The sequence below is a fragment of the Sus scrofa genome, chromosome 18 (genome assembly GCF_054392235.1).
Source record: "Sus scrofa isolate SSC_HxYL_T2T_F1_AM1 chromosome 18, Sscrofa_HxYL_maternal_Yorkshire_Landrace_v2.0, whole genome shotgun sequence".
Taxonomy (NCBI): Eukaryota; Metazoa; Chordata; class Mammalia; order Artiodactyla; family Suidae; genus Sus; species Sus scrofa.
This window is the reverse complement of record NC_139400.1, coordinates 29745277-29772359: the sequence shown is the minus strand read 5'-3', so window position 1 is coordinate 29772359 and position 27083 is coordinate 29745277. Positions and strand designations below refer to the sequence as shown.

Genomic DNA, 27083 nt, shown 5'->3' with positions numbered 1-27083 from the left:
CTCATCTCCTCTGAGCCTGCATACTCTCTGCACAGAGCAGATTTAGCTGTCATTTTGGGGAACATTTTTACACATAAGTGAAAATGATCTTTAAAAGTTTCTCTTTCCTCTTATATAACTAAAATGGAAATAAATTTAATCTAGGTTGAAGTTTAAAAGCTAACACCAGTGTACATTGGTGGAAACAACAGCAGGTCTTAACTAATAGAGTTATGCTTATTCTTCTATTGAGAAAGAGAATTCTTTTTAATTTGAGGGACCACCTAAAATATGGTTTCCAGTGGCAGCCTAGAAAATCATTAATGACTTGCGTTTCTGCAATAAAAAGATGTTTGAAATCCAAATCCACCAGTAGATATTTAGATGTGCTACCAATTACTCCAAGTTCTAAAGTCATGAAAGAAAAAAACGTACCTAAAACAAATGAAAGATTAGTCTTGAAAACGGGACTATAAACAGTACCCTCACTGATGAATTCAAGGTTTACCTTTTGTTTTTCCCAATTGTCAGCATTAGCCTTCTTTCCATCTTTAACCATAATATATAATATGTACCTCATTATGTTTTAAATGTATTTCACTTTTGCTAAATTATGTTTTCCAAGAAAAATGAGTTCCACAGATTCCACTTTATTGACCACCAAGAAGTCAGCACCAAAAGCTAAAATTAATGTCAGTGTCCAATCCATGTACCAATCTTTTGTTTATCCTATTAAACTGCACTCTCCATTTGTACTTCAGTTTAGTTCTTTTAATTCATTTCTATTAAATTATTCAGTCAAAATGAACTCAGTTTCTTTGATGAAGGTCCCAGAACAGTGACAGCTCAAACAAACCATTTTCTTCAAAAAAAAAAACAAACCATTTTTCTTCTTTTAGTTCCTTTATCATCTTTTCAACTTACATGAGAGAGAACCCAAAGGACTAAAAGAAGAAAATGTTAAAGAAAGCATGACTTTTTTTTTTAAGTTTAACTAGTCTAAATCATTTGCTTCAGCCAGAAAATCCAGTCTTTTCAGCATGGATTTTCTCAACTTACATTTCTCTCATTCTTCATTCGGTTTCTTTGATGTTATGTATATGATATGGTGCTGATGTGAGCAACTACCGGGAATAGTTATATTCAAGCAGATAATCACCAAGTTACTTAGAGACATTTCCTGGGCAATTAATCAAGAGAAATAATTTTGGACAATCTATGGGATTTAATGTGCCATCTTACATTTTAAGCAGTCAGCAAATATCTGCCTGGTGAAGGATGAATAGGAACCCTTCTGAGGGCCGTAAGCTTTTAAGTCCTGCCCTCCCTGTCCTTTCTTTCTGAACCTCAGTCTACCTTCATTAAATAACAGAGTTCTATTGATTGATTGACTAGAAAAACAGAACCCTACCATAGCTGAAGTACTTTCAGAAGATTAGCATTAGGCCATTGTGTTTGATGCATGATGCACAATGATAAACAATCATATATCACAGAATAGTGAAAACTCAGGTAAAACAGTAACACACTGCTCTTAAAGTTTTGTTTTAATCTTAAAAAACTTAGATTTGCATATATCACTCTCAGATCTCTGCGAACATCACCAGCAAAAGCCTACAAAGAACGATTAATTATACCATTTGCGTGAAGTCTAATTTCTACAAAGCACTTTACAGTATTTGGAGGAAAGAAATGTGTCAGAGAAAATTATCAAAGCAATCAAATAAATTAAATTGCTAATTGCACATCCCTTTGAGTTAGAAATATTTCACTCTTTTAAAGAATGACATAGAAGTAAAATTGCAAACTTTAAGGCTTATAATTTGGGGAGAGTTTTTCATTCAGCTCAAAATTGAGAAACTGGTCATTAAGCCCTGCAGTTAAAGGTGTGGCTTTAGTCCACCCCACCCCCACAAGCTTTGAAGCTGCTTAAAAGGGAGTTATGCCAAGCATGCGAGCACCATGTTTAAAAATGAAGCTGCTATCTGACTTGGGACAAGTCAAAGTAGATGGGATTTGTATTTGTTTCCAAAGTTTCTGCAACAAATCATCACAAACTCAGTGGTTTCAAACATTACAAATGTATTATCTTACTGTCGTGAAAGTAAGGCGTCTGCAGAGGCTAAAATCAAGGTGTCCGCAAGGCGGCGTTCCTTCTGGAGACTCTAGAGGACGACTAACAGCCTTGCCTTCTCCAGCTTCTAGAGACTTCTAGCATTCTTTGGTGCATCTCTCCAACCTCTGCCTCCGTCATCCACCTTCTCTAGCTCTCCTGTCTCCTATTTCACGTGTGAGGGCCCCTCTGATTACATCAGCCCCACCTGGAGAATCCAAGCGCCCCTCCCGGTGTTAAAATCCTTAACTAGTCACTTCCCTTCCGCAGCGCGCTTTTTGTCATGTAGAGTGATTGTATGCAAAGCTTCTGAGGATTGGGCTTGGGTGTCTTACTGGGGGTTGGGGATGGAGGGCTCGTAATTCGGTCAGCCCCGCCTGGGGAGTACGTACAGGCCAGCAGCTGGGAGGTGAGCCAGAAGAGGCAGCCCTTCCGGGCAGTCTAGTCCTCTAGGACCAAGTCAGAGCAAAGGATGTCTAATGTTTTCCATTGACCAGATGAGGTGGGCAACATGAGTGAGAAAGTGTATTCAGGCAGGGTAAGGGGAGATAGGCCTCGGAAGAAAGAAGCCAAATGTCACCTTGTCCCAGGCACCAGGCACCAGGAAAGAAGCAAGCAATGAGCTAGATCAGTGCTCTGCAGTCTGAGGACTGGTGCTGGTGCACAGTTAACCACTGTATAATGTGAAAAAGGACAGAAAGAGAGAGTTCCTATTATGGCACAGTGGGTTAAGAATCTGACTAGTGTTCATGAGAATGTGGGTTCGATCCCTGGCCCCGCTCAGTGGGTTAAGGATCTGATGTGGCCATGACTATGGTGTAAGTCTCAGACTCAGCTCAGATCCCACGTTGCTGTGGCTATGGTGTAGGCCAGCACCTGTTCCCCTAGCCAGGGAACTTCCGTATGCTGCAGGTGAGGCCCTTAAAAGCAAAAGAAAAAAGGACAGATATTGAAAGTAAGCTTTTGGAAAATTTTATAGCAGTTTGACAGAGTAATTTTATGTTGTAGGATATGATTATTTAAAATACAGGTTTATATTTTATATGTCTTTTTCATTTTATTTTACTAACAATTAGCTTTCATTGAATATTTTCAAAAGTATTGGTCCATGACAGATTGGGAATAATTGGAAATTATTGTTCCCATTCTCTTTCTTTTTCTTTCTCACACACACACACACACACACAAAATACCTGGTTCTTCACTACAGATGATTTTTCAAGAGGCCCTGAGCTAGAGGACAGTATATGACTAGCAAAAGGGAATTCTAGGTGAGAGGTCACCTAGAAATATCCATGAGGCTAGAATCAGCTGTAAACACCTGCCAGGCACTCCAGTGAGCTCCACACCAACTCATAGTACTATCAGTTCATTAAGAATTATCCCAGCCCTGTTTCCTTTCTCCCAGGACATGCTTCAAACCCAGAGGTCAGACAAACAAGGAGAGGGGCAGGACCAGTACTGGGAAAAGGAAGTCTGTCACACCCTCATCCTCTTAAATCAGTTTTGGAGTTTTGATTATTACAAAGGATTAGGCTTTTTAATTACTGAATTGAGGATGTACTCTGTGGTTTAAAATGAATAAAGGATGTTTTTCACTGTATAACAGTGACCAGAAAATTCATGAAGTCTGCCCAAGTTTTCATCCAAGGCCAGGGCCAGAACAAGCCCCACAGAATCATTTTAAAGGAAGAGTTGACAAGAATAGAAATCACTTTACTTTATGGTTTCATCCCTCAAGTCATAATTGTTCAACCTAATAATTATGTAACTCTTAGAAATAGAGCAAATCTTAATATAGAGCCACTCATGTAATGGTTTAAAGCAGTGTTTCTCAATCTCTGCAATACTGCCTGTGGAACTGGATAATATGCAGGGGGGGGGGGGTGGAGGGGAGGGAGAAAGGGGAATTGTCCTGTGCACTATAGGATGTTTAGCAGCATCTACACATTATCTATAACCCCTAGGACTCCCACCCCAAGTTATGACAACCAAAAATGTCTCCAGACACAGCCAAATGTCTGCTGAGAGGGCCAGGTTGCCCCCAGGTGAGAACCACCAATGTTAAGAGAAGCGATGTTTCTTTTTCCTTTCCCACCCAGTAATTAATTACCTCCTTACTAAGATCCAAAACATCTAAAACCCATCATTCCACCCTTATTGCCCATTCTAGGCATATTCTTTTAAATTCAACATTCTCTGAGAAAAGACATCTAGCTATTACCAGTTATTAATACACTGTTGTATTTGGGTCACCAGATTCCTTTCTTTCACAGAATGGCCCAGTTTTAATATAGTGGTTGTTGCAAGTCCAGGTGAGAATAAGACACAAAGATCTAGGAAAGTCAGTCAGTTCCTTCCAACTGTTTTCCCCTCCCTTGAATTGCTGTCCCTGGAAACTTTATCGTCCTTTCAGCTAAATGTTTCTGCTTCCAAGAACTTAGTCTGAACTTCCAGAGCAAATGAAGTCTCTCTGTTTACTCTTCCAAGACATCCTCTGCTTCTGCATCATTTTGCACTTATTACAATAGAGTTAATATGACTCATATCATCAGTCTAAGAGATGTGCTATTACTTCAATTTTCCAAGTAAAATTAAATCTTGTGCTGAACTTCCCACTCACCAGTGTTAGGGGGAGGAATCAGAGTCACATATGTTTTGGCAAGGCTATCAGAGTACAGAATTCTGGAGGCTTCTGGAATGCCTGGGACTTGGAGTAAGGGCCTTTAGTCTTTAACCCACTGTGGCCCATGGTCACAGCTGAGATACTTTGTGGTTCATTCAAATACAAAGGCTATGGTGCTTCATGCCAAGTTTTAGGGCTCCATAAGGCCTTGGGGTTCTATCTATGTCATGGCACCCCGGGTTCTATCTCTCAGCTGGCACCCTGAAGCTGAAACCATACACCTTGAATCGGGACTCGAACCCACGTGCTGGGACTCTAACACAGCCAAGACTCATATTGTGACTTGAACCCACAGGCCAGGACTCGAATCTGGCCGAAACCCAGATTGGGACTTGAACCCACTATATTTTATTAAAATCACACACCTGATCCCAAAACTTACTGAAATTCAGGTTCTTTATGTCTTAGAATAGAAGGAACTCAGCGAGAGGCAAAGTGATGGGTAAGTAGTCTCTCTTTCACCTGTATTACGGCGATATATTTTTACCTATATCCTCCTGCACTCGTCTCATGTCCCTCAAACTCATCCTCCATATTCCCCTTGGGAATGACCTTTCTAATCATGCTATGTTCTAACTCACACGTCTTTTTTTTAGGGCCGCACCCGTAGCATATGGAGGTTCCCAGGCTAGGGGTCAAATAGGAGCTGTAGCTGCGGGCCTGTGACACAGGCACAACAACGCAGGATCTGAGCCACGTCTGTGACCTACACCACAACTCACGACAATGCCAAATTCTTAACCCAATGAGTGAGGCCAGGGATCAAGCCTGCGTCCTCATGGATACCAGTCGGGTTTGTTAACCACTGAGTCACAATGGGGACTCCCTAACTCATATGTCTTTAAAGACTTACTGTCATCTAGAGGAAAATATCTAAGCTCTCTTTTTTTTTTTTTTTGTCTTTTTGTCTTTTGTTGTTGTTGTTGCTATTTCTTGGGCCGCTCCTGCAGCATATGGAGGTTCCCAGGCTAGGGGTTGAATCGGAGCTGTAGCCACCAGCCTACGCCAGAGCCACAGCAACGCGGGATCCGAGCCGCATCTGCAACCTACACCACAGCTCACGGCAACGCCGGATCGTTAACCCACTGAGCAAGGGCAGGGACCGAACCCGCAACCTCATGGTTCCTAGTCAGATTCCTTAACCACTGCGCCACAACGGGAACTCCCTATTTTTTTTTTTTTTTTTTTGTCTTTTTGTCTTTTGTTGTTGTTGTTGCTATTTCTTGTAAGCTCTCTTAACAAGGCATAAGCCCCAATTCCATCCACACTGAACTATTTCTATCCCTCAGCTGTGAAGGGCCTCAGAGGCACCTGTGTGGACTCCCCAGCCTACAGAATCAATTGTGTCACACCCCTCAAACACCCATCCTTTGGCTACACATTGGGCCTAGGAGCATTCCACTGATGGCACCATAGGATGGACCAGAAGATGCTCTAGAAGGTGAGGCTGTTTGGATTGAGAATTCTGAATCCCAGGTACCCAGAATGCAGTCTAAAGGTGAGTGCTCAGGGTCCAGGTGAGCATATTTCCTTGGATCCACAGACTCTTCAAGAGCGACCAAAAGAGGACCAGAGCAGGGCCCTGTAAAGAGTGGAGCCAAGAGCAAGGGACTCTCTTACCTGGGTCTGAGGGTAATCCAGACATCAGATCCTCGGGCCGCTGGGAGTAACTTCTCAGGCACCCAAGAAGAGGCACCAGAAAATAGACCTTTCTATATGCTAAATCAATTGAGAGTTATATTATCAGTCTTAATTCAACTATTACTGATGTGTGGAAATCAAGAGAAAGGGCCATCAAACTGATTCTAAGCTAATAAACAAAATCGGTGTTTCCTGAAGTTTTATTTTTAAAATATTACCAGTTCTACTAGGAAAAAGTATACAGTGTTCTGTAACGAAATGTGTGAAATATGTATTTTTAAAGCAATTTTTTCTTTTTTTTTTTTCTTTTCTTTTTCAGCCACACCTGTGGCATACGAAAGTTCCCAGGTCAGGGTTCAAATCCAAGCTGTGGTTGTGACCTATGCCAAAGCTGTGGCAATGCTGGATCCTTAAGCCAATGCACAGGGCCAGGGATCAAACCTGTACTGCCTCAGAGACAGTGTCAGATCCTTAACCTGCTGTACCACAGTGGGAACTCCCCCATTCTTTTTTTTTTTTTTTTTTAACCATGCCCCCATTCTTTCTTTAATGCAGAACTTCTCAGCACTTTTAATATGGGTCTGTGTGTGTGTGTGTGTGTGTGTGTGTGTGTGTGTGTGTGTGAGCATGTGTGCATACTTGTATATACATGCACAATATATCCCTTGCCACTAGGATTCTGAATCAAATAATAAAACAAAATCACCATGTCAGTCAAAGTTCTTGAATGCAAGTGACAGAAACAAAAGAATTAAATGGGAGATTATCAGGGGAGTCTTGGACTCCCCTGGATTTTCAAGGACCAGTCTTGGAAAGCCAGTAGTCCAGGAAGTAGAAATTGCAGAAGGAAGACCCCAATCCTTATGCTACTAATACTGAAATATAAATTTCCAACATTCTCCACTTCCTTATGTCATAGGGAAATGCTCACAAATAATAAGTAAAAAACAAAACTAGGATATAAAAGAATATGAGCCCATTCGTTCCCCTCCCTAGAAAGAAAGGGAGAGACAGAGAAAGAAAGGAAAAAAGAAGGAAAAAGAGATGTACAGAAACAGTCCTAGAATGAAATACAACAAAATATTAGCAGTGCTTTTTTACTGGGCAATGCAGTTACAGGTAATTTTTATTTTATTTATGTACATGAATTACATTTGTAAGTATAAAAATAAATCTTTTTTAAAATGAGTCTTTCCAAATCTAAGAGAAAAATTATTCCAATGCCCAAATTTTGTGGCAAACTTCCTGTTCACAATTTTCAAATCCTTTCTGATTTCATAAACTTTGATAGAGTTTTTCTGATTATTAAATGATCATTTAATTTCCATGTTACCTGAGGATTTTTGAAGCAATAAACATTTTTTAAGCTCTGTTTTGACTTTCACATGAGTTACTAGAATATTATATAGAAATCACAATTCCATTAAATTATTGACACTAGTGGTACACCAAATACCTATTGTCAGTAATCAGTATATTTAGCACTATTGGTAGGCTGTCATAATGAGGAACTCTAGATAATGCCTGCATGTAACTTCAGATAATACAACTTCACAGATTATTTCACAAATAAAACTAGCTCTTATTAAAATAGCAGCATAAGTATTAATAAATTTATTCTTTATTAAGGAGAAATCAGGATTAACAATAACAAAAACCTCACAAGACTAGCCTAAACACCAGTCCAAAATGAAATAAAAACAGCAATTATAGTCCATTATTTTTAAATAGCAACAATTAAGAAACTACATACCAAACAACTGTTGAGAATGCAGTCAAAGCTGTGCTCAGAGGTAAATACATAGTTGTATGTGTCCTATTATTAAATAAGAAAGAAAAAAAATCAATTACCCAGGTGATTAATTACAAGGAAAAATTCAGAAAACAACAAAATAAACTTGAGAAGAAGAAAGAAGGAATTTTAAAAGATTAAAAGTTATATTAGTGAAGTGGAAAGTAGAAAAGAGTAACAAATCTAATAAAAGAAAAATGCAACTGAAAAGATTAGAAATGAGAAAAAAGCTATAACTATAAATACATAAAAAAAAATTTTGTGGCACCCATGGCATGTGGAAATTCCCAGGCCAGAAATCAAACCCACACCACAACAGAAACCCAAGCTGCTGCAGTGATAATGCTGGATCCTTGACCCACAGCACCACAAGAGAACTCTGAGAAAAATATTTTTAATTATAAGATTATATGGTGGAGTTTCCGTTGTGGCTCAGTGGTTAAGGAATCTGGCTAGGAACCATGAGGTTGCGGGTTCAATCCCTGGCCTTGCTCAGTGAGTTAAGGATCTGGCGTTGCCGTGAGCTGTGGTGTAGGTTGCAGACGCGTCTTGGATCCCGCATTGCTGTGGCTCTAGTGTAGGCTGTCAGCTACAGCTCCAATTCAACCCCTAGCCTGGGAACCTCCATATGCTGAGGGAGCGGCCCAAGAAATGGCAAAAAGGACAAAAAAAAAAAAAAAAAAAAAGATTATATGTGGAAGATTGCTAACAAATTTTTAAATTCTACAAAAATGCATGATTTTCTTTAGAAATGTTATTTTTTTAAATTGATACTCAGGAAACAGTAGTTAACCTGTGTATGCCAAAACTATAGAAGAAAATTTTAATTTTTTTGAGAATTATCTTCCACTCACTCTGAAAAAAGCTTGGAACCTATGCAGTGCTATTGGTGAGCTCCTCCAAACCTTCAAAAAATAGGCAAGTCCTACACTCTACTAATCTAGAGCATAGAACAGGATTTTTTTGGATGTTGTTTAAGATAGAATTTTAAAATGTAAAACTACAGTCCAATCTTACTTATGAATATAGAGGCAATTACCCTAAATAAAAGAAAAAGAGCTGAATTCAACTGTATTATACTGAAAGAGGAAAAAAAAGAAAAAAAAAAAACCCACCATGATGAAATAGGATGCATCTCATGCAGAAATAACCCAATATTGGGAAATCTATTAATATAATTTATTATAATAATAGACCACATGATTATCTCTAGTTGCCCAAAATATGTTTAATGTAATTCAACAACAACTTTCAATAAAATGCTTAGTATACTTGAACCAGGAAACCACTTCCTTAGCCTGATAAAGAACTCTATTTCATTCAAACAGCTAATCTTAAAAGCTGGTGAAATATTAATGGTATTCTTAAAAAGTCTGGAATAAAAGCAAAATTAATACCATCATTTATTTAAAATATGAGATATTAATATTATAAAGAGAGAAAATTACCATTATACTTCAAATGATCGTCTACTTAGAATCAACTAAAACAATTAATGAAAGAGTTCAGAAAAGTTACCTAATGTAGAAATCAATAGCTTGACCCAACAAGGAGAAACTAGTTATAAAACATAAAGAGAAAATGATCTCAACAAAGATATGAAATATCTAATAATATAATTAACAAGAAATATGCAGGGCCTACAAAATTACTGAGAATTATATAGAAATCCTTCAATAACCTTGGCATGTGACAAGTTCCTGAATGAAAAAATTAACATTACAAAAACAGCAATTCTCCCACAATTAGTCTATAATGTTAAAGCAATTCCAAACAAAATGCTTTAGAATAGAATTTCTTTTGGAAACTGACTAAAATATAGCTAAAGTTTATCTGGAAGAATAAATGCACAAATATAAGTGAAAATATTTTGAAAAAGAAGACTAACATTTACCCCATTAAAAAGTTAATCACAGGAGTTCCCATCATGGCTCAGCGGTTAATGAACCCAACTAGCATCCATGAGGATGCAGGATCCATCCCTGGCCTCTCTCAGTGGGTTAAGGATCTGGAGTTGCCATAAGCTGTGGTGTGGGTTACAGATGCAGCTCAGATCCCATGCTGCTGTGGCTCTGGCATAGGCCGGTGGCTACAGCTCCGATGTGACCCCTGACCCCTGGCCTGGGACCCTCCATAGGCCGTGGGGGCGGCCCTAAAAGACAAAAAGAAAACAAAAACAAACAAACAAAAAAAGAGTTAATCGCACAATAAAACAAATTGCAAAATGAGAATAATTACAACAGCATGGTTAAGGAATAGAGAAGGATACCAAACCCTCCCAAAACAAATAAACAAATAATAAATCCAGAAACCACTCCAAGTACATGTAAGAATTTAATCTTTGATATGTGTGGAATTTTCAAAACAATGTTAGAGGGAATTTTCAATAAGTGATGATGTAACAGCTAAATAAATATTTAAAGCCTTAATCACATCTATATCAAAAATAAATTCCATTTGGAGTAAAGATTTCAGTCTAAAAAAATTAAAAGAAAAAAAATAGACAAATATTTATACAACACTGACATGGAGATCTTTTCAAACATATCACCAAAAGGAGAAATCATGAAAGAAAAGATAAATTTATCTAAATAAAAAATATATTTCTGTATATCAGACATCATGAATTAAATTGATACATACATGACCAGGGACGAAATTTCTGCAGCATATGAAATAAACAAATGGTTGCTAGTTTTAACATATAAAGAGCTCTTATCATTCAATGAAAAGTGAACTCCCAACAGAAAAATAAGCAAATGTGTGCATGTATTCCTTCAACAATTATTTATTATTCACCTAATTTGTGCCAGGTATTATGCTAGGGGCTGGGAATAGAGTGTTGAAGAATCTAGACATCCAGACACAGTTTCTTCTTTCATTCATTCCAGTATAGGAAACACACCCTTATTATTATTATCTTTTTTTACACAAAGTAAATAAACAAATACATAGAGTTACAATTGAGATAAGAAATTCCAAGAAAAAAAGAAGAGAGCAAATGGGAGGAGAGAGGTGAGGACTATTTCCAAACAATGCTCTGGGCAGGCCTTTCTTAAGATGCATTTTTAAGCAGTTATGTAAGTGGTTGTTGTAGGGGGAAAGCCAAGGAGAGCAGAGATAATAGCATTTACTAATCCCCTGAGGTGCATAAAAGGTCTTGGTAAACTGGAGGAACCAGTGTGTCTTCACCATAGTGGGCAATAGAGAGGCGCGTCAATAGAGTCGGAGTGACAGGTAGGGGTCAGACTGTGTAGGACTCTGTGAGTGATGGTAAAGCGTTTAGATTTTATCCTACAATTTACTCAGTTCAATTTAGGAATAAGGTCATGGTTGCCACTAAGTCAAGAATGTATTGAAGTGGGTCATGAGTCAAGAGTGGGAGCAGGAAGAACAGGTAGGCTATCTGTCACAGTAATCAGGTGAGAAAAAACAGTGACCTGGATTAAGTGATGCCATTGAAAATGAAAAGAAGACAGATTAAAGACATAGTTGAGGGATGAAATGAACAGGTTATGCTGGCCTATTTGATGCAGTGGAGAGGTCATGAAAAGAATCAGGGATGACACATGGGTTTCTGGCTTGAACAACTGGTTGGATGGAGGTGCTATTTCCTGTAATAGGGAAGATGAGGGCAACAGATTTGGGGTGAGAATGAGGAATTAGATTCAGGACATGTTAAGTTTGAAATATCTGAGTCATTCAAGGGAAGAGGTTAAGCAAGCAATGAGACATGTACATCTAGAACTCAGATGGAAAGTTGAGGTGGGAAACACAAATTTGTAATTTATTAGCAAAAAGCCAGCACTTAAACCCATGGAAACTGATAAGATCCCCCCAGGAAGGAACACAGAAAAGAGAGATCCAATGGAGGGGAAAACCCTCAACTTTCTCAAGTTGGGCAGGAGATAGAGCGTAACACTAGGAATGAACAGTGAAGTGGGAAGAAAACCAGGACAGGATAGTGTCTTGGATGTGAGGAGAGAACAATTTAAAGGAGCACAGAGTGGTCAATGTGACGACAGGAAGTATCCTTTTGGATAGGCCAACAGGCAAGTGCTTGGTGACTTGAAAAGCAGCATTCAGGAGGGGCGGCGAGGAAGTCTCACTATGAATTGAAAGTGAGTAGGAGATTAGAAAGTGAAGACAATCGCTAAGGATAACTCCATAAAGAGGTCTGGTTATGAAAGAGAGCCAAGAAATGGCTAAAGGGTGGGAAAGATATGCACAAGGGAAGGTTTGGTGAAGATGGAGGATGCTAGAGCATGTCTGCAGACTGATGAGAATGATTTTTTCAAGACGGAGATTGATAATGCAGAATAAAGAGGAAAACCTAGGGAGACAAGGCAAGACTCCTTGGGATCTAGAGCACAAGAGGAGGGGCTGGCCTTTGAAACTTTCTCCAGTCACAGAAAGATGATTACCAAGAGAGCTGGGTTAGGGGTTAGATGGGTCTTGTGCCAGAAAGATGAAGTTTATACATAATATCTTCTATTTTCCAAAGGAAAACGTAAACAGGAAGGAAAGGATCTGAAAAGCTTGAGGAGATGAAAAGCTATAAACAGTCATTTTAGAAGTGGGACACTGAGACTACAGTAGGAACAATAGCACCTGTTTGAGATGATAAATTCAAAGTAAAACTAGTTGGCTGTGTTGCGTGATTTTCTTAAAGAAAATGTCCACCTGTCCCGGTGAGGCCAGTGGAAGGCAGATGGTAAGGTCACCCAGAGTTGGGATTTTACAGGAAAGTAAATTGGAAGGATTTGAAGTTTAAGACTGCTGAGAGCACTGTATTTCAAGGAGGATGATTATAGTGATGGATCATGGGATCCAGGCTAGACAAGGAAGGAAGTGAATCCAAAACAAGGACTGACCAATATTGGATGGGGTGTGTGGGGGGGTGAGATTAGTGAATTAGCTGTCAATGAACAAGCAAGGGATCCAGAAGCATAGGAAGATGGTGATCAGAGAGGAATGTCTGATAATGTGTTAGTTCAGGTCCTCCAAACAGACACCAAGGGAGGGTTCAGCCGGCAAGAGTTTTATTGAGAGAACATTTGTGAAGGATAAAGGGAAGGAATCAGGAGCAAGGCGGGGCCTTCATACCGTAATGCAAGTTTGACTCCTAGGAAAGGAGAGGGGGATTGGGAAGAAGAACCTTAGACTGCATGCAGCACGGTCCTAAGATAGTCCCCACGCCAAAGCTGCTCTTGTTAGAGGAGTGCAGAGTGTGAGAGTAATACCCTGACCGTCCTCAGTCCAGGACTGGGAGTAGCCTGGGAGAAGCCCCCGCCTCAGTGCAAACCCAGGAGTGTGTCCCCTGGGACAGCAGTCTAGAACCGTGGGAGCAAGGCTGATTCCGAAGGTTGGATTTCCCAAAGGTTAGGTCTTTGGGGATGAAGTAAGTTTCCGGGAGGGTACTGGATGGTGGAGTTCAAGTTTAACCACAGTTACGCATCACCCAACTCCAGATAGTGTGGATCATCCAGTAGTCATGGGGGATTTGTGCACTCACTGAAACAATCTTCTGGTAGGTGGCGGCGGGGCGGGGAGTGGGGCGGAGGCGGCTCCTCAGCTTGTTGATGACGGGATTTGAGGTGGAGAAGACTCAAGTGGGAGATAGTCTTTGAGAACGAATAATGAAAGAAACTGACAAGGAACTTGACAAACCACAAGGAGGGAAACAGGATGGCAAGATCCTCCTTCAAGATCCAGTGACAAGATTCTCAGAGGCCGGCCTTCCGCGGAGGGGATGGGGAAGCGGCGCTCTGGAGCAAGGACTAGCAAGGAGGCCACTTCCCCGGCCGCCGGCCCGAAGGCACACGGTCCTCCCGAGGGGCTGAGCGGGCAGCTCGGGCTGACCGGGTTCCGGGAAAGCGCGGGGGACGGGCGGTCTGCGAAGGGCGGAGCACCCCAGGGAGCTGGCCGATGCCGCAGCGCACCTCGAGAGCTCCGGCGAGGGGGCGGGAGGAGCGGCGCGACGCGGCGAGGCCCGCGGCGCTGGGCTGTGCGGGGTCCCGCGGCGGCCGGGCGGCGGCGCTCACGGGGGCGCGGGCTTCCCGAGGCCGCGGGCGGCGTGCTGGCGCTCCCGGGCGGCGCCGCCGCGGAGCTTGGCGCGGCAGCTGGCGGCGGCCTGGCGCGTGGTGACGGCGCCCGCGGGCGGGCAGCGGCTCCCCGGGGCGGCCGGGCGCAGGGCGGAGGCGCTGCGGGGCGACGGCTTCCCGAGGCTTCGGCCAACGCGGGCGGCAGCGGTCCCCAGGGAGAGAGACAAACACACGGCGGTTAGAAACCGAACGAAGCGCCGGCGCCTCCCAGCTAATCTAGGAGCCGCCACCCAATCTCAGCGGGATGCTCCTTCCGCCCAACAGGTTGTCTGTCCCGGGGACCTGGGAGACAAACCTGTGTTGATCGGAGGAAAACAGCATCCAACTAAAGTGTCATAAACAGGTTTTAAGCAATTTAGGAAAATGTATCAAATCCTTAAACTTTGTAATAATTTTTGACTCAGAATTTCTTTTAGAATCTACCCTAATGGAATAATTATGAATATATGCAAAAATTTCATTCAGTGTATTCAGTGCAGTATCTAGAACAGCAATAAACAAGCAAAGAAAGTGAAAAAAAAAGTTAAAGAAAAACTTTTGGGAATACCCAACAATAAAGTGTCAGTTATAGTCCTTCTGATATACTAACCTGCTATTAAAATAACACTGGAAAACACCTAATCATATGGAAGAGTATACTGGATAGAATTTTAAGGATGAGTTTCATCCCCATCTGTAGTGTATGGGGATGTATGTATACTTATGTGTTTAGGTGTGTATACACAAACAGCACACCACAGATGTATAACATGGGGAGAAACACTCCAAAATGTTAAATGGTTAACATTAAATCCAAGTTATGAGGCTTCAGGTAATCTTTATATATTTCTCAAATTATATGCAATAAGCATATCTTCATAATAAAAATATGTTAATAAGAGGAATTTTAATCCACTCTTATGAGCCCAATTCTTTCTCCCAATTCAAATTTGAGAAAATAAATCATTTTATATCATGTAGCAAACTGGTGGATCACAAAAGACTTTAAGAATGAATAAATGGTCCTTAGAAGTGGTTTATCTACCTCAAGAGTTCTGAGTAAATCACAGTATTTCAGAGCAGTTTATGCCTTAAACATGCAGTTAATCGAAAGCACTGTCTGGAGTTCCCTGGTGGTACAGCTGGTTAAAGACCCAGCCTTGTCACTGCCATGGCACATATTTGATCCCTGCTCCAAGAACTTCTGCATGTAGCAGGTGGGGCAAAAAAAAAAAAAAGGCACTGTCTTCTGTCAAGTTATACTTTATTTTACTCTACTAAGCACTTCCACACCAGGGGGAGAAAAAAAAAAAAAAAAGCTTTCTGGGCTTTTAACAAACCTAATTTGATCTGTAATCTCTACAGACTTGTAAACACAAAGTTTGCTGAAAAAAAAATTAACCATATTTTTGGATCAAATGTTTTAGATAATACTGTTTTAATGATGTATTCAATAATTTTCTCTTTAACTTGAAAGACCTTAGTGGGAGCAGAACTATTACAATAAACTAGGAGTCTAAACTTTACATTTTGGTCTTCCAATCAATAAATTTAAAGTTTTAGCACTTATTAATACCTAGAGAATCCATTCTGCTAAACCTTGTTCTAGAAAAATGCATAAGGATGACAATAAAATTATACTAATATAACATAGGAATGGGCTGCCAGGGCTTTGTTATTAAACTGACAGGAGATCCATTAATATATAAGTTCCAATGATATTTTAAGCCAAAGTGACCTCAGAGTTGTCAGATTGATTTTACTTAATGATGAGTTAATCCAAGCTTAGATTTTTACTGGAATGTTGCTTAAACAAATGATGACCTAATCAACCACACCATCCTGCAAGTTTTCCTCCTTCTGTAGGTATCGGATAAAATTATTATGCCAAGAGACACATAAAATATATTAAAAGAACAAATCCTAAGAGGCCAAAAGTTTGTGTTAACCAACTGCTTGAACAAAAAGGATATATGAGATTTTTATAAAGCAGTTTCTCTCTCTCCAAACCCCTTATTTTACACCAAACGACTTAACAGGATTAAATACAGGTAAGATGGAAGAGCATTTCTTTTTGGTGCTGCTATCAACCAACTTTCACTTGGTGTATGTATCCACACAATTTCAATTTAATTCAAGATCTTTAAGTGCCTATTATGCCTCAGGAACTGTGCTCAGACACTGAGAACCAAGGAGAAGATAACATGAGATTTCCTCCTTCAAGCTCCATCTAGAAAATTACCTTCAGATTATTCAGCTAACTCCAACCCTGGGGCTAACCTGAATCCCTGAATGATGTTTTTCTCTACTAGACAGTAATAAATTTACTGCCTTTCCCTGCAGTCCTGCCAAGTTTTCCTTCCCATATTCTTCAGGTGAACTTTCTAACTTCCCGTCATTACTTTGCTCAAATTCATCCAGAGAATCCCACTGTCTCCACACTAGCAAAATTACTAATTCTTAACCTTTTCAGGGAGTCAACGACTAGTCTGAGATTCTGGTTAAAGATAAGGACTGTGTCTTCCAGAAACATGCACAGAAGTGCATACACCATATACTTTATTTCCCTGCATTGGAAACTGATTTCCTGAACATATAGCAATATACAAAAAAAAATATTTACAAAGGATTCTGCCTCCCTCACCTTGTTATTTTTCATGAAAGAAAAACAGTGACTTTCTGAAAGAAATTTTAAAATTCTAACTGCTCAGTAGTAAATCTCAGTTAGATATGGCTTGAGTTGGAATTGTAATACGGACTTTGATACAGCAATGTATACATCATCTTTGATAATCAACTGCAACTTTTCTTCTCCATGGCAACAAATGTTGAAATCCTTGACTCACAAAGATACATAGAACCAAAGCAAAATTCCATTGAGTGCTTTGTCAGATTAAGGTAGCCTGTGTACCAGAACACTAAATACTTCCAAGACTTTCAAGTCAAAGTCAACTCATATTACTTCCTCTGCCTATAAGGTCAATTAAGACCTCTGGAAAGGCAATAAATTTATTACTTTCTAGTAGAGAAAAACATCATATTCTGTTCCTATTTCTTGGCAATACCTCTTGGAAAGGTGGTGACAGCTGCTGACATGGCAAGTGATGAGGCACAATGACGTGTGGCTATCCTTTCCTGATCAAAGCAGGAAAACCATGCTGTATGCCTGACATTATAGGTGCCCGTCTGCCCTGAGAATGCTATCATTTTTTTTCTGCCATTCAAATAATTATCAGAGAGAGAGAGGGAGAGAGATCACTTTGAAGATGTAAACAGCCTTTCCAGTTTTCAGAGTCCAAAAATGAAATTCTTTGTTGATGACATCAAAGAGCATATGAAAATGTAAGCTTGATACCCTGAGCAGCATCAATAGTTTCATCCAAGATCTAGAGATTACCATACCAAGTGAACTAAGTTAGAGAAAGACAAATATCATATGACATTACTTACATGTGGAGTTTTTAAAAATGATACGAATGAACTGATTTACAAAACAGAAACAGACTCACAGACTTCAAAAGCAAACTTATGGTTACCAAAGGGGAAGGGTTGGGGGGGAGGGAGGGATTGGCAAATGGAATATGGAGTGGATGATCAACAGGGACCTGCTGTATAGTACAGGGAAATCTACCCAATGCTCTGTGATAACCTATATGGAAAAGGCTATGTGCATATCTATGGATGAATCAGTTTGATGTACAGCAGAAATTAACACAACAATGCAAATCAACTATACCTCAATACAATTTAAAAAATAGTTCCATCCAGTTGCATGATGAACAGAAATGGTACAGTGCTCATTTTTTTCCAACTCTGGAATGAATGACAGCATTTGACAAACACTGCCTTGATCTTCTTTCATGGGCCATATTTAAGAAACTATTAAACTATCAAACTACCACCAAACTACTTGACTCTCTACTCCCCAAACATACACTTTATTTCCCACTTCCACACTTCCGTTCTTGGTATTTTACTCATCAAAAAATGTTTTCTTCCCCCTCTAAAGTATTCAAAGGCTGTCTATCCCTCATGACTCTCAAAGCCATTTTAAAAAGATTTCCCTGATTACTGCAGTCTGAAATGATCTATCCATTTACATGAACTCCCACAGTATTTATCTATGACTATTCTCAAAGTGTGGTTATGAGACCATCAGCTTCAAAAACGCACCATAATTTTTACAAACACCAAAAAGAGCTGTGGCAGTTTCTCCACTGTTTTTCCTAAACTGATCTTGCCATTCTTAAGAGAATAACTTATCCCCAGATAGATGGAGAGGGGAAGGCTGACAATAATGCTTATTGTTGCCAGAGTGACAGCCTGACTCATCTCAATTATTCCTTTCTATCCTCATTTTTACTCAAAAAGTTTGATTTGTCAAGTGTGTATTTGCCAAATCTGTAATGTCATTGCTAACTGCTGAATTTACCATCATCATACCCCCACCTCTGTATTGTTCAATCACTGCCTCCCAATCCCATGGCCATCCCACCATTCTAAGGATTCAGATGTTGTTTCTATAAGAAAGAACTTAAGCAGATCTGAAATGAAGGTAAGATGATTAGATAGAAAGACCGACAACTGGCATCATCTACTCAAATAAGATGAAATTATTTCTAGCGCAGAGCAGTAACTTGAAGATTATCCCCTCCATTAGATTCACATGACAGATGGAGGAACTGAGGGGGAAGGGGGTATTTGGGAACATGAAACTTAAATTTTAAAAGTAACAACATCTCAACAACAAAATGGTAGCAAAATCACACAGAGCCAATAGGGATTGTCCTAATTAGCTCATGGATTCAACATTAATGATTAATGCAATTAAGCTGCTAAGGAATTAAACAATGGAAATAACTCAAAATGTGAAAGATGAGACCCATCAATCATCTAAAGAAATGGCCCAAAATATTGTCTTTGACATTACAAGTACCAAGATGACCTGAACTTAACATCAGTTACACTTAATAATATTACTTATCATTTATTTACTATGTCAGACATTGGGCTAGGTGTTTTACACACATTAGTGCAATTTTATTAAATTCCAATAGAAAAAAAAAGTGTGCTAAAGGAGACAGTCTATAGTAACTACAGACTACAAAATCAAGAAGGCAAAAGCTGGCCATCTGTCTGCACCCTGGTCTAGTAGAAAGGATGCTCTGAAAACTGACGTACATCTGGTCTAAGTGGCAAGTATATTTCTATGGGAAAGATACTGTATCACACTATAAACGTTTGCTGACATTTATCGCTAAGAGCTGATTCAATGAGCATCAAGAAACCTTCTGATTGTAAATTAGTTTTCCATGTAGATTTGTCTACTGGGAGAAAATACACTCAACCATAAACATGAGACGCCAGTGTGCCTGATACATCTCATTATAAATTTAAAATCTAGTATTGTGTTTATACACCAGTATCTGTGAGGTTGGTACGAGTTATACAGTCCTCAAGCATCCAGTCACCCTGCTTGATGAACCACTAATGGCCCCAGATGAACCAATAGGGCCAGCTTTAGAAAGGAATGGCCATGTCAAAGTTACTTGTGAGGGCTAGCAGGAAAGCAAGCCTGACCTCTCTATCTTGCTGTTCACCATCTTCAGACTCACCATGCCATGTGATTTCAAACACATGCATGCAAGAACCATTTAATCAGAAATGGAAATAATGGGAAAAGGGGAAACAAAATATAGTGTTGTTTCTCCCTTTTTCAGAGTACTACCCTGTGAATGCAGAAGTTAGTTTTTATAGCAGAGGAGGCTTAAGATCTGGGGTAGGGGTTTTGATTCTGCTTGGGGTATTTTGTCAGTTTTTCTTTTCTGATGACATCTCCATAGGAGAGAGATCTACATAAATACAGCAAGGCCCTAAACATGACTTATCACAATTCTTGACAAAACTTTGTTAATGATGTCACATCAAGATTTGACCCCTAGCCTGGGAACTTCCATATGCCACACCTGTGGCCCTAATAAAAAAAGACAAAAAAAAGGATTCCAAAGTCGTGGAGTTTCCACTGTGGTGCAGTGGGTTAAGAATCAGGCCGCAGGAGTTCCCGTTGTGGCGCAGTGGTTAACGAATATGACTAGGAACCATGAGGTTGCGGGTTCGGTCCCTGCCCTTGCTCAGTGGGTTAATGATCTGGCGTTGCCGTGAGCTGTGGTGTAGGTTGCAGACGCGGCTCGGATCCCGCGTTGCTGTGGCTCTGGCGTAGGCCGGTGGCTACAGCTCCGATTAGACCCCTAGCCTGGGAACCTCCATATGCCGCAGGAGTGGCCCAAGAAATAGCAAAAAGACAAAAAAAAAAAAAAAAAAAAAAAAAAGAATCAGGCCGCAGCAGCTTGTGTGGCTGTGGAGGCACAGGTTAGAGCCCCAGGCCAGCACAGTGGGTTAAAGGATCCAGTGTTGCCACAGCTGCAGCATAGGTTGCAGCTGTGGCTTGGATTCAATCCCTGGCCCAGGAACTTCCATATGCCACAGGTACGGCCATTAAAAAAAAAAAAAAAAAAAAGAATTCCAAAGTCAGAATGCAATACGAACCATTAGGACCCAGTATTCAGGGTCAAGGATAACACACATAAAAGTGACCTAATGCTATGAACCTCAGGATACAATCTTACTTGTTTTACTACTGAATTTTAACTATTGTGATATAATTATGAAAATATACTTTTAGTCTCATTAACTTTTTTCCAATCAATAATGGAGTTAAAATTAATACTATTTTCAAACGGAATTACTCAGTAAATAATACATGGAGAAGTACTGCCACCTTTAGGGAGAACACAGGATTACTGACTAATTATCTAAAGTAAAACTAAAATATAAACACCCGATCTCTATGAGTCCTATCTTGGACATTTGGCATGGAACACACTTTTTTTTTTAAATGGACTGGTCCAAAAAACAAGCAGTTGTGATAGGCCCCATTAATCTCTAAAAAATAAAGTAATAATTGCAAAATTAGCCAAAATAAACTGTAAATAATCAAAATTAAGGGTATATTTTTATACAGATGACTATGAATCCTCTCAAGATTAAAACATATAAAACGGTCTCGAGAAACTAATGAAAAATTATTTCTGTGATTTGCATATGAGGTTGGAGATTAATTTAGAAAATAAACATCTGTGGTTTAACATCACTGCTTATCACTGGCACTGAGATATTAAACTCATACTACACAGGTTTTTATACAAGTTTAAAAGTAAATGATTTACCTGAAAATTTCACCTGCCATTTCTCTCAAATAGAAAAAAAAAATCAGCTATTTTTGGTAACTAGCAGTAATAATTATTATGTAAGTTTCACTTGTTTTAACTTCAACATTTATCATAAAATAAACCAATGACCATGATCTCTCTTTTTCTGAAAGAAACATAAGATTCATTATGTTGCACCCAAGGTACTCAATACAATATGCTAGAAGCAAAGAATAATGTAACACTTTGTTCACAGTAACAAAAGCTGGTTGTCTAAATGATAAACAATACAGCAAGATGGAAAGTTCATGGATCAAGGGTTAAAAAAAACTTGGGTTTTACAATTTTCAGACATATTGTTAAAAAGTGAAAAAAAGGTATAGTAAAGTGTGTACAGTATGCTACCCATTTGTATGAAGGGGACAATATACATTTATATGGTTATATAAACACATCCAACAGACCTTAAAAGCCCAAGAAACTAGTGATTAGCTTCTTGACTCTGGGGAAGAGAAGGAGAGAATTAAGAGATGGGGTAGGAGGAAAACTTACCTTTCATAATAGATCTCTTTGTACTGCTTAATTTTTTTTAACATGTAATACCTACTAAAATAATCTTAAAGAAATAGCTGGTCTCTACTCCTGACTTCTTCATTAACTGCATATGTGACCTCACACAATTACTTACCTTAATTTACTCCATTTTAGAATGAGGTTACACTAAATCTCTCAAGTTCCCAGCTACAATTCAAAATAATTTTGGCTCAAAAGAAGGTATATACAAAAGGTATATACCAGGTGGCTAAATAAAATAAGCCTTACTTTTCAGTAACTAACATACAACATATTATAATTATTTACACTCTGCAGGAGCCGTTCCCATTAGGCTATTAAAAGCAGCATAGTAAGCAAGAGTCTGGGAAGAAAATACATCTTTGTGAACTTGACAATGTTTCTCTTCTTTTTCTTCTGCGTCAAAAGTAAAAATCTGGTATATATATATATATATATATATATATATATATATCTCCAAACTACTGCTTCTAAGATTGTAGACTCTCAAAACATGTCTTGATAAATGAGTAAATATTAAAAGTAATTCTAAAGAGGTAGAATTTTTGTGGTAGAGTTTAAAAATGGATCCTGACACAGAAAAAAAAAAAAAAAAGCTGAAAAAAATCACCCCTGTATTCCCATAAAATAGTCCAAGAATCTCCTAAAAACCATCCATAATCTTAGCAGACCTAAGACACCCGAGAATAGAGGAAAAGAAGTACATGGAGAGGACACTAACACCTGGACAACAGAGAAGGGGACAGGCCTGATCGATCGTCCATTCATCCACGACCCTACATGCTGTAGAGCAAAACTGTTAGTCTTGAGTCTCAGAGGGCTTAGAGTCTAAGCATGGGAACACTAAATAAATAATAATGCAATAGTAACACAAAAGAGTAAAGTGAAAAATAAATGGAAAATGTTTGTGAGTTCATCAGAGGAAGAGGTCACCATGGGTCAGAGCTATCAAGAACCAATCCACAGAAGAACAGGACCTTAAATCCATGTGATAAGCAAAATGATGATGGACAAAATAAAATCATGGACAAAATAAAATCAGCAAGGGGAGTCAGTTCTGGTACTAGGACAATAAATTTAGTTTTAGTCACAGTTTTATTTTAAATAGTAACTTCTGGCAAAAAAAAAATGTTAGAAATTATTTTTCAAATACTGGTTTGCCCAATTTTCTTTGTAGAATACTACACAGGAGTGATGACATGCTAGAGATGTATCAAAAGTTACTGAACAGGCTTAAATACACAATTAATATGATCTAAGTATAACTTTTTTAACAGGGCAGGGATCTGAAGTATGAGAAAAGTCATACTTCTATGGGATGTTTGGTAACATTCTTCCAGTATTGTCTTGCAAGTGCCTAGTATTATTTCCTATCACAACCTTCATACACAAGGGTCAACCCAAAATACACAAAACCAGGAAATCAAGAGGTACTGGTTTTACTTTTCCATTGATTTAGACTGTGAATTGGGTCTGATTGATGAGATAAGAGTTCTGTTTTACTGCATGAAAAAAATGTCAAAACAAAACAAAAAAATCATCCTCTCTCTCTGTGTTCTAGTAATCTTATAAAGCTAAAGAAATAATACACAATCACATAATAACTTTTGACAAAATAGGCAATATAAATTCAAGATATTATCTTATGGATAAAGAGAGAGAGAGTGTGTGTGTTAATATTGGTAACACACTGATAAATCTTGTAAGAAATGTCTAAACAAAATTTATCTCTAAAATGTTTCCACAGGGTGAAAAAGAATATCAATAAACATAAAGGTTATTAAACAAATGAAGTCCTCAATGCAGAAAGTATAAATCCTAAAATTCTATTATTCCACCACGCATTTTTGTTACAATCCTTCAAACACCAAAATACACATATTACTTTTTTTGGGAATCTCTAAGTGATTTACTGAGGTGAGGATGAGTATACAGAGGCTTGCCAGGAGGAAAAAGCAGTGTTTAGAAACAAATTTATTTAAAAAGGAAGATTTGGAACAGGTATTAAAGTTTATAATTTAAAATAATTATGAGCCTTGTGTTATTTTGACATAGTTATTAGGTTTATGCTGATGCCTACTGTTGATTAAAGTTCAAATAACAAGAAACCATTCTCTAAGTATTACAAAAGAAAACTTGAAAGTTTTTTTTCTCATTTTACTACAGATAAGATTGTAATAGAATGTCGTTTTAGTATAATTATCTCTTCTAGTTCAACTCCGTCAGCATTTCTATTACTGACTTCAGTTTTAAGGGTCATAACTCATCCATAAAATTTGCTCTATTGAAACCTGACACACAGTCTCCAGGGAATTCTTTCCTTTAAAAGCAGATTTTTAAAATGAATCAAAAGTTAGATAGCTTAGGAGTTCCCCTGTGGTGCAGCAGGTTAAGGATCAGGCATTAGCACTGCTGTGGCTCCTGTAGCTGCTGTGGCGTAGGTTTGACCCCTTGCCCAGGAACTAGCACATGGTGGCCAAAAAAAAAAAAAAAAAAGTTGGATAGCTTAAATGGCACGCAGACCTATGCTTTCAGTATTAAATCACTAGTCTCAATCCCAAGCAGGGGTGACTTCTTAAAAGTCATTCTGCGTACCCTCCTAAACATCCACTGGCCTGGCAGGGAAAGCTACTTCATCTCAGTTCTGAGAGGACAAAAATCTCCAGCTGAACTCTAGCAGTTATCTTTTTTTGGCCACACCCATGACATGCATAAGTTCCCAGGCCAGAGATCAAACCCACACCACATCAGTGACCAGAGCCACAGCAGTGACAATGCCAGATCCTTAACCCACTAGGCCACCAGGGAACTCCCTCCAGTGGTTATCATAAATGGTAAGATTTAAAGTTTTATTGTTAGGTTCTTCCTTCAGAATGGAGCTAAAAAAAAATAGAAACCCATGAGAGCCACAGAAACATACATGACAATGCAGGGCAGATTTCATTTACTGTTATTTTAAGTATTCACCAGTCCAAATAGTGCAAAAGTTTGGCAAAGTAAGCTTACTACAATTTATTTCAATCATCTGTTCCATGTTTAATAGCATATTTTTTCCCTTAGAACCTGGCTATGAACCTAAATTACTTAAGTTTATCTTATGCATTATGTCAGATTCTATTAGTTTACCCAGATGGCCTCCTCCTAATTTTCAGAAATAGTTTCTGCCTTGGTCAGAGACATAGGGACTAAGTCACAAACAACTTCTGGATAGACCAAAGCTTTGGGACTTAAACACATCTTGTTCAGTCCAGAAAATTAATAGATTGTTTTATTTAAAAAAAATAAGATTTCTTTTTTAAAGAAATCATCTATTAAAATATGTCTTTATCTTAGACTTTTGAAAAAGCCCTCTAAATACCATACACAGATCAGTTCACACTGCCTAATACTACTACAATTTAATTATCCAGCACTTCTTAGAGTGGTATCAAATAACATACTATAGCTTTCATATGTAGTGGTGGGGAGGAGACAGAAAGAGAACCAATGCTAGCCAAACATCATTTCCAAATGAAAAACTGAGGTGGGCAGGCACTGACCCAAATTATATAATAAATAAAAAGAATGTGAGAATTGGTATGATATGTTGACTATTTATTCTTCCCAGCAATCTCTTTGCAACCCATGGTTTCAACAACCACAGGTAGATGAGACTCCTAAATGGAGAGCCCCTGGGCAGTCTCTCTCCTGACGTCTAGTCTATATCCCACTCATGCTAAGCATCACCGATTAGATGTCCTATAAGCACTTCAAACTCATCCTAACTTTAATTCAACACTTTCCCCACTGGAAAAGTATTCCTTCTCCTGTGTTCCACCTTGAAGAATTGTTCCACCCACCTGGCCAACCAAAATGTCTAAGCCTGGTAATCACACTAGACTCCGTCTTCAACTCCAAAGATTCCACTTTCGAAATAATTACAGTATGTATATCCATCTCCATAGACTCAGTGCCATTATCTAAATTTAGGCTCTTATCACTTCTTATTTAAATTTCTGAAACTAGTTTCTATTTGACTTCCCTACCACAAGTCTTACCCTTCTCCTACCTCCAATTCAATCTCCTCAATTCTATCAGATGCCCTTGGCTTAAAACCCTTCGACAGCTGTCCTTAATTTTGAAAATATGATTTAAACTATTCTTCTTGGTATCTTTCTTGATTTGGCAATACTCCTTCCCTTGGTCTACATGTGGTCTCATGTCTTCTGTACCTACCTGGAAAGGTTTTCTTCCTAGCTCTTTCAAAACTCAACTTAAAAATGAATGAATGTGTTATGAGAAGGCTTCACCAATCCCTCAGTGTGTCTTAATTTCTGTGTATCCTTATATGGTGTTCTTCTTTCACAGTACTTGAGAGAAGGAATTGCATTTCTTATCTCTGTAACCCTAGTACCTAATTCAATGCCTTACACAAAGCAGGAGCTCAGTATATCTACTGAATGGATGAAGCAAGTCTTAAGAGACAGTGAAATCTAAAGAATATTATGAAATTCTTTTGACTTTTAAAACCTGAGAATGCTCCACAAGGGGGAGTTTAATTTGCTTACCATTACTAATCTGTCTCTAGATAACATTTTAAAATATAATTTTCATTTTACATTCAATAAGTTTGCTAAATTAAAAAATATTTAGTCTTTAAGAGGCAAATAAATAACTCATTTCAAACACAACTAGTTCTACAAATAATAAACACCTTAATTAACATGAGGTACATAGGCCTGCATCACTCAAGAGGCTAAAAAGGAATCTGGGTTAACTCAATTTAGCAAATACCTGTTTGCCTGCACACCTGGAGCACCACCTATGCATTAACAGGTAAACAAATCTAGCTGCCACTACCCTACAGCCCCCAGATCAACTATAGTCAATCAGCAGTAGAGTGAGTGTGGGGTATTGACTACTCCCATCCTCAGGGAAGTAAATGCAAATGGGGAGGTGGGGTGGCGGAGGAAAGCCCATTACTAGTTCAGAAGGCTAGACCTATAGACCAAGGTCTGTGAAAATGTAA

The 27083-nt window shown here is 38.8% G+C and overlaps 1 protein-coding gene across 2 annotated transcripts in view; it reads right to left on the bottom strand.

The window, feature by feature from the left end:
• Nucleotides 1-9419: 9419 nt before the first annotated feature.
• ZNF800 (zinc finger protein 800) overlaps nucleotides 9420-27083 on the bottom strand; it is a 52299-nt gene continuing 34635 nt past the window's right edge. For both annotated transcript variants that reach the window (XM_085005591.1, XM_085005592.1), the window contains one exon: nucleotides 9420-14438. In XM_085005591.1, coding sequence (XP_084861717.1) covers nucleotides 14252-14438 — 187 coding nt within the window. In that variant the 3' untranslated portion in view covers nucleotides 9420-14251. The remainder of the gene's footprint in view (nucleotides 14439-27083) is intronic.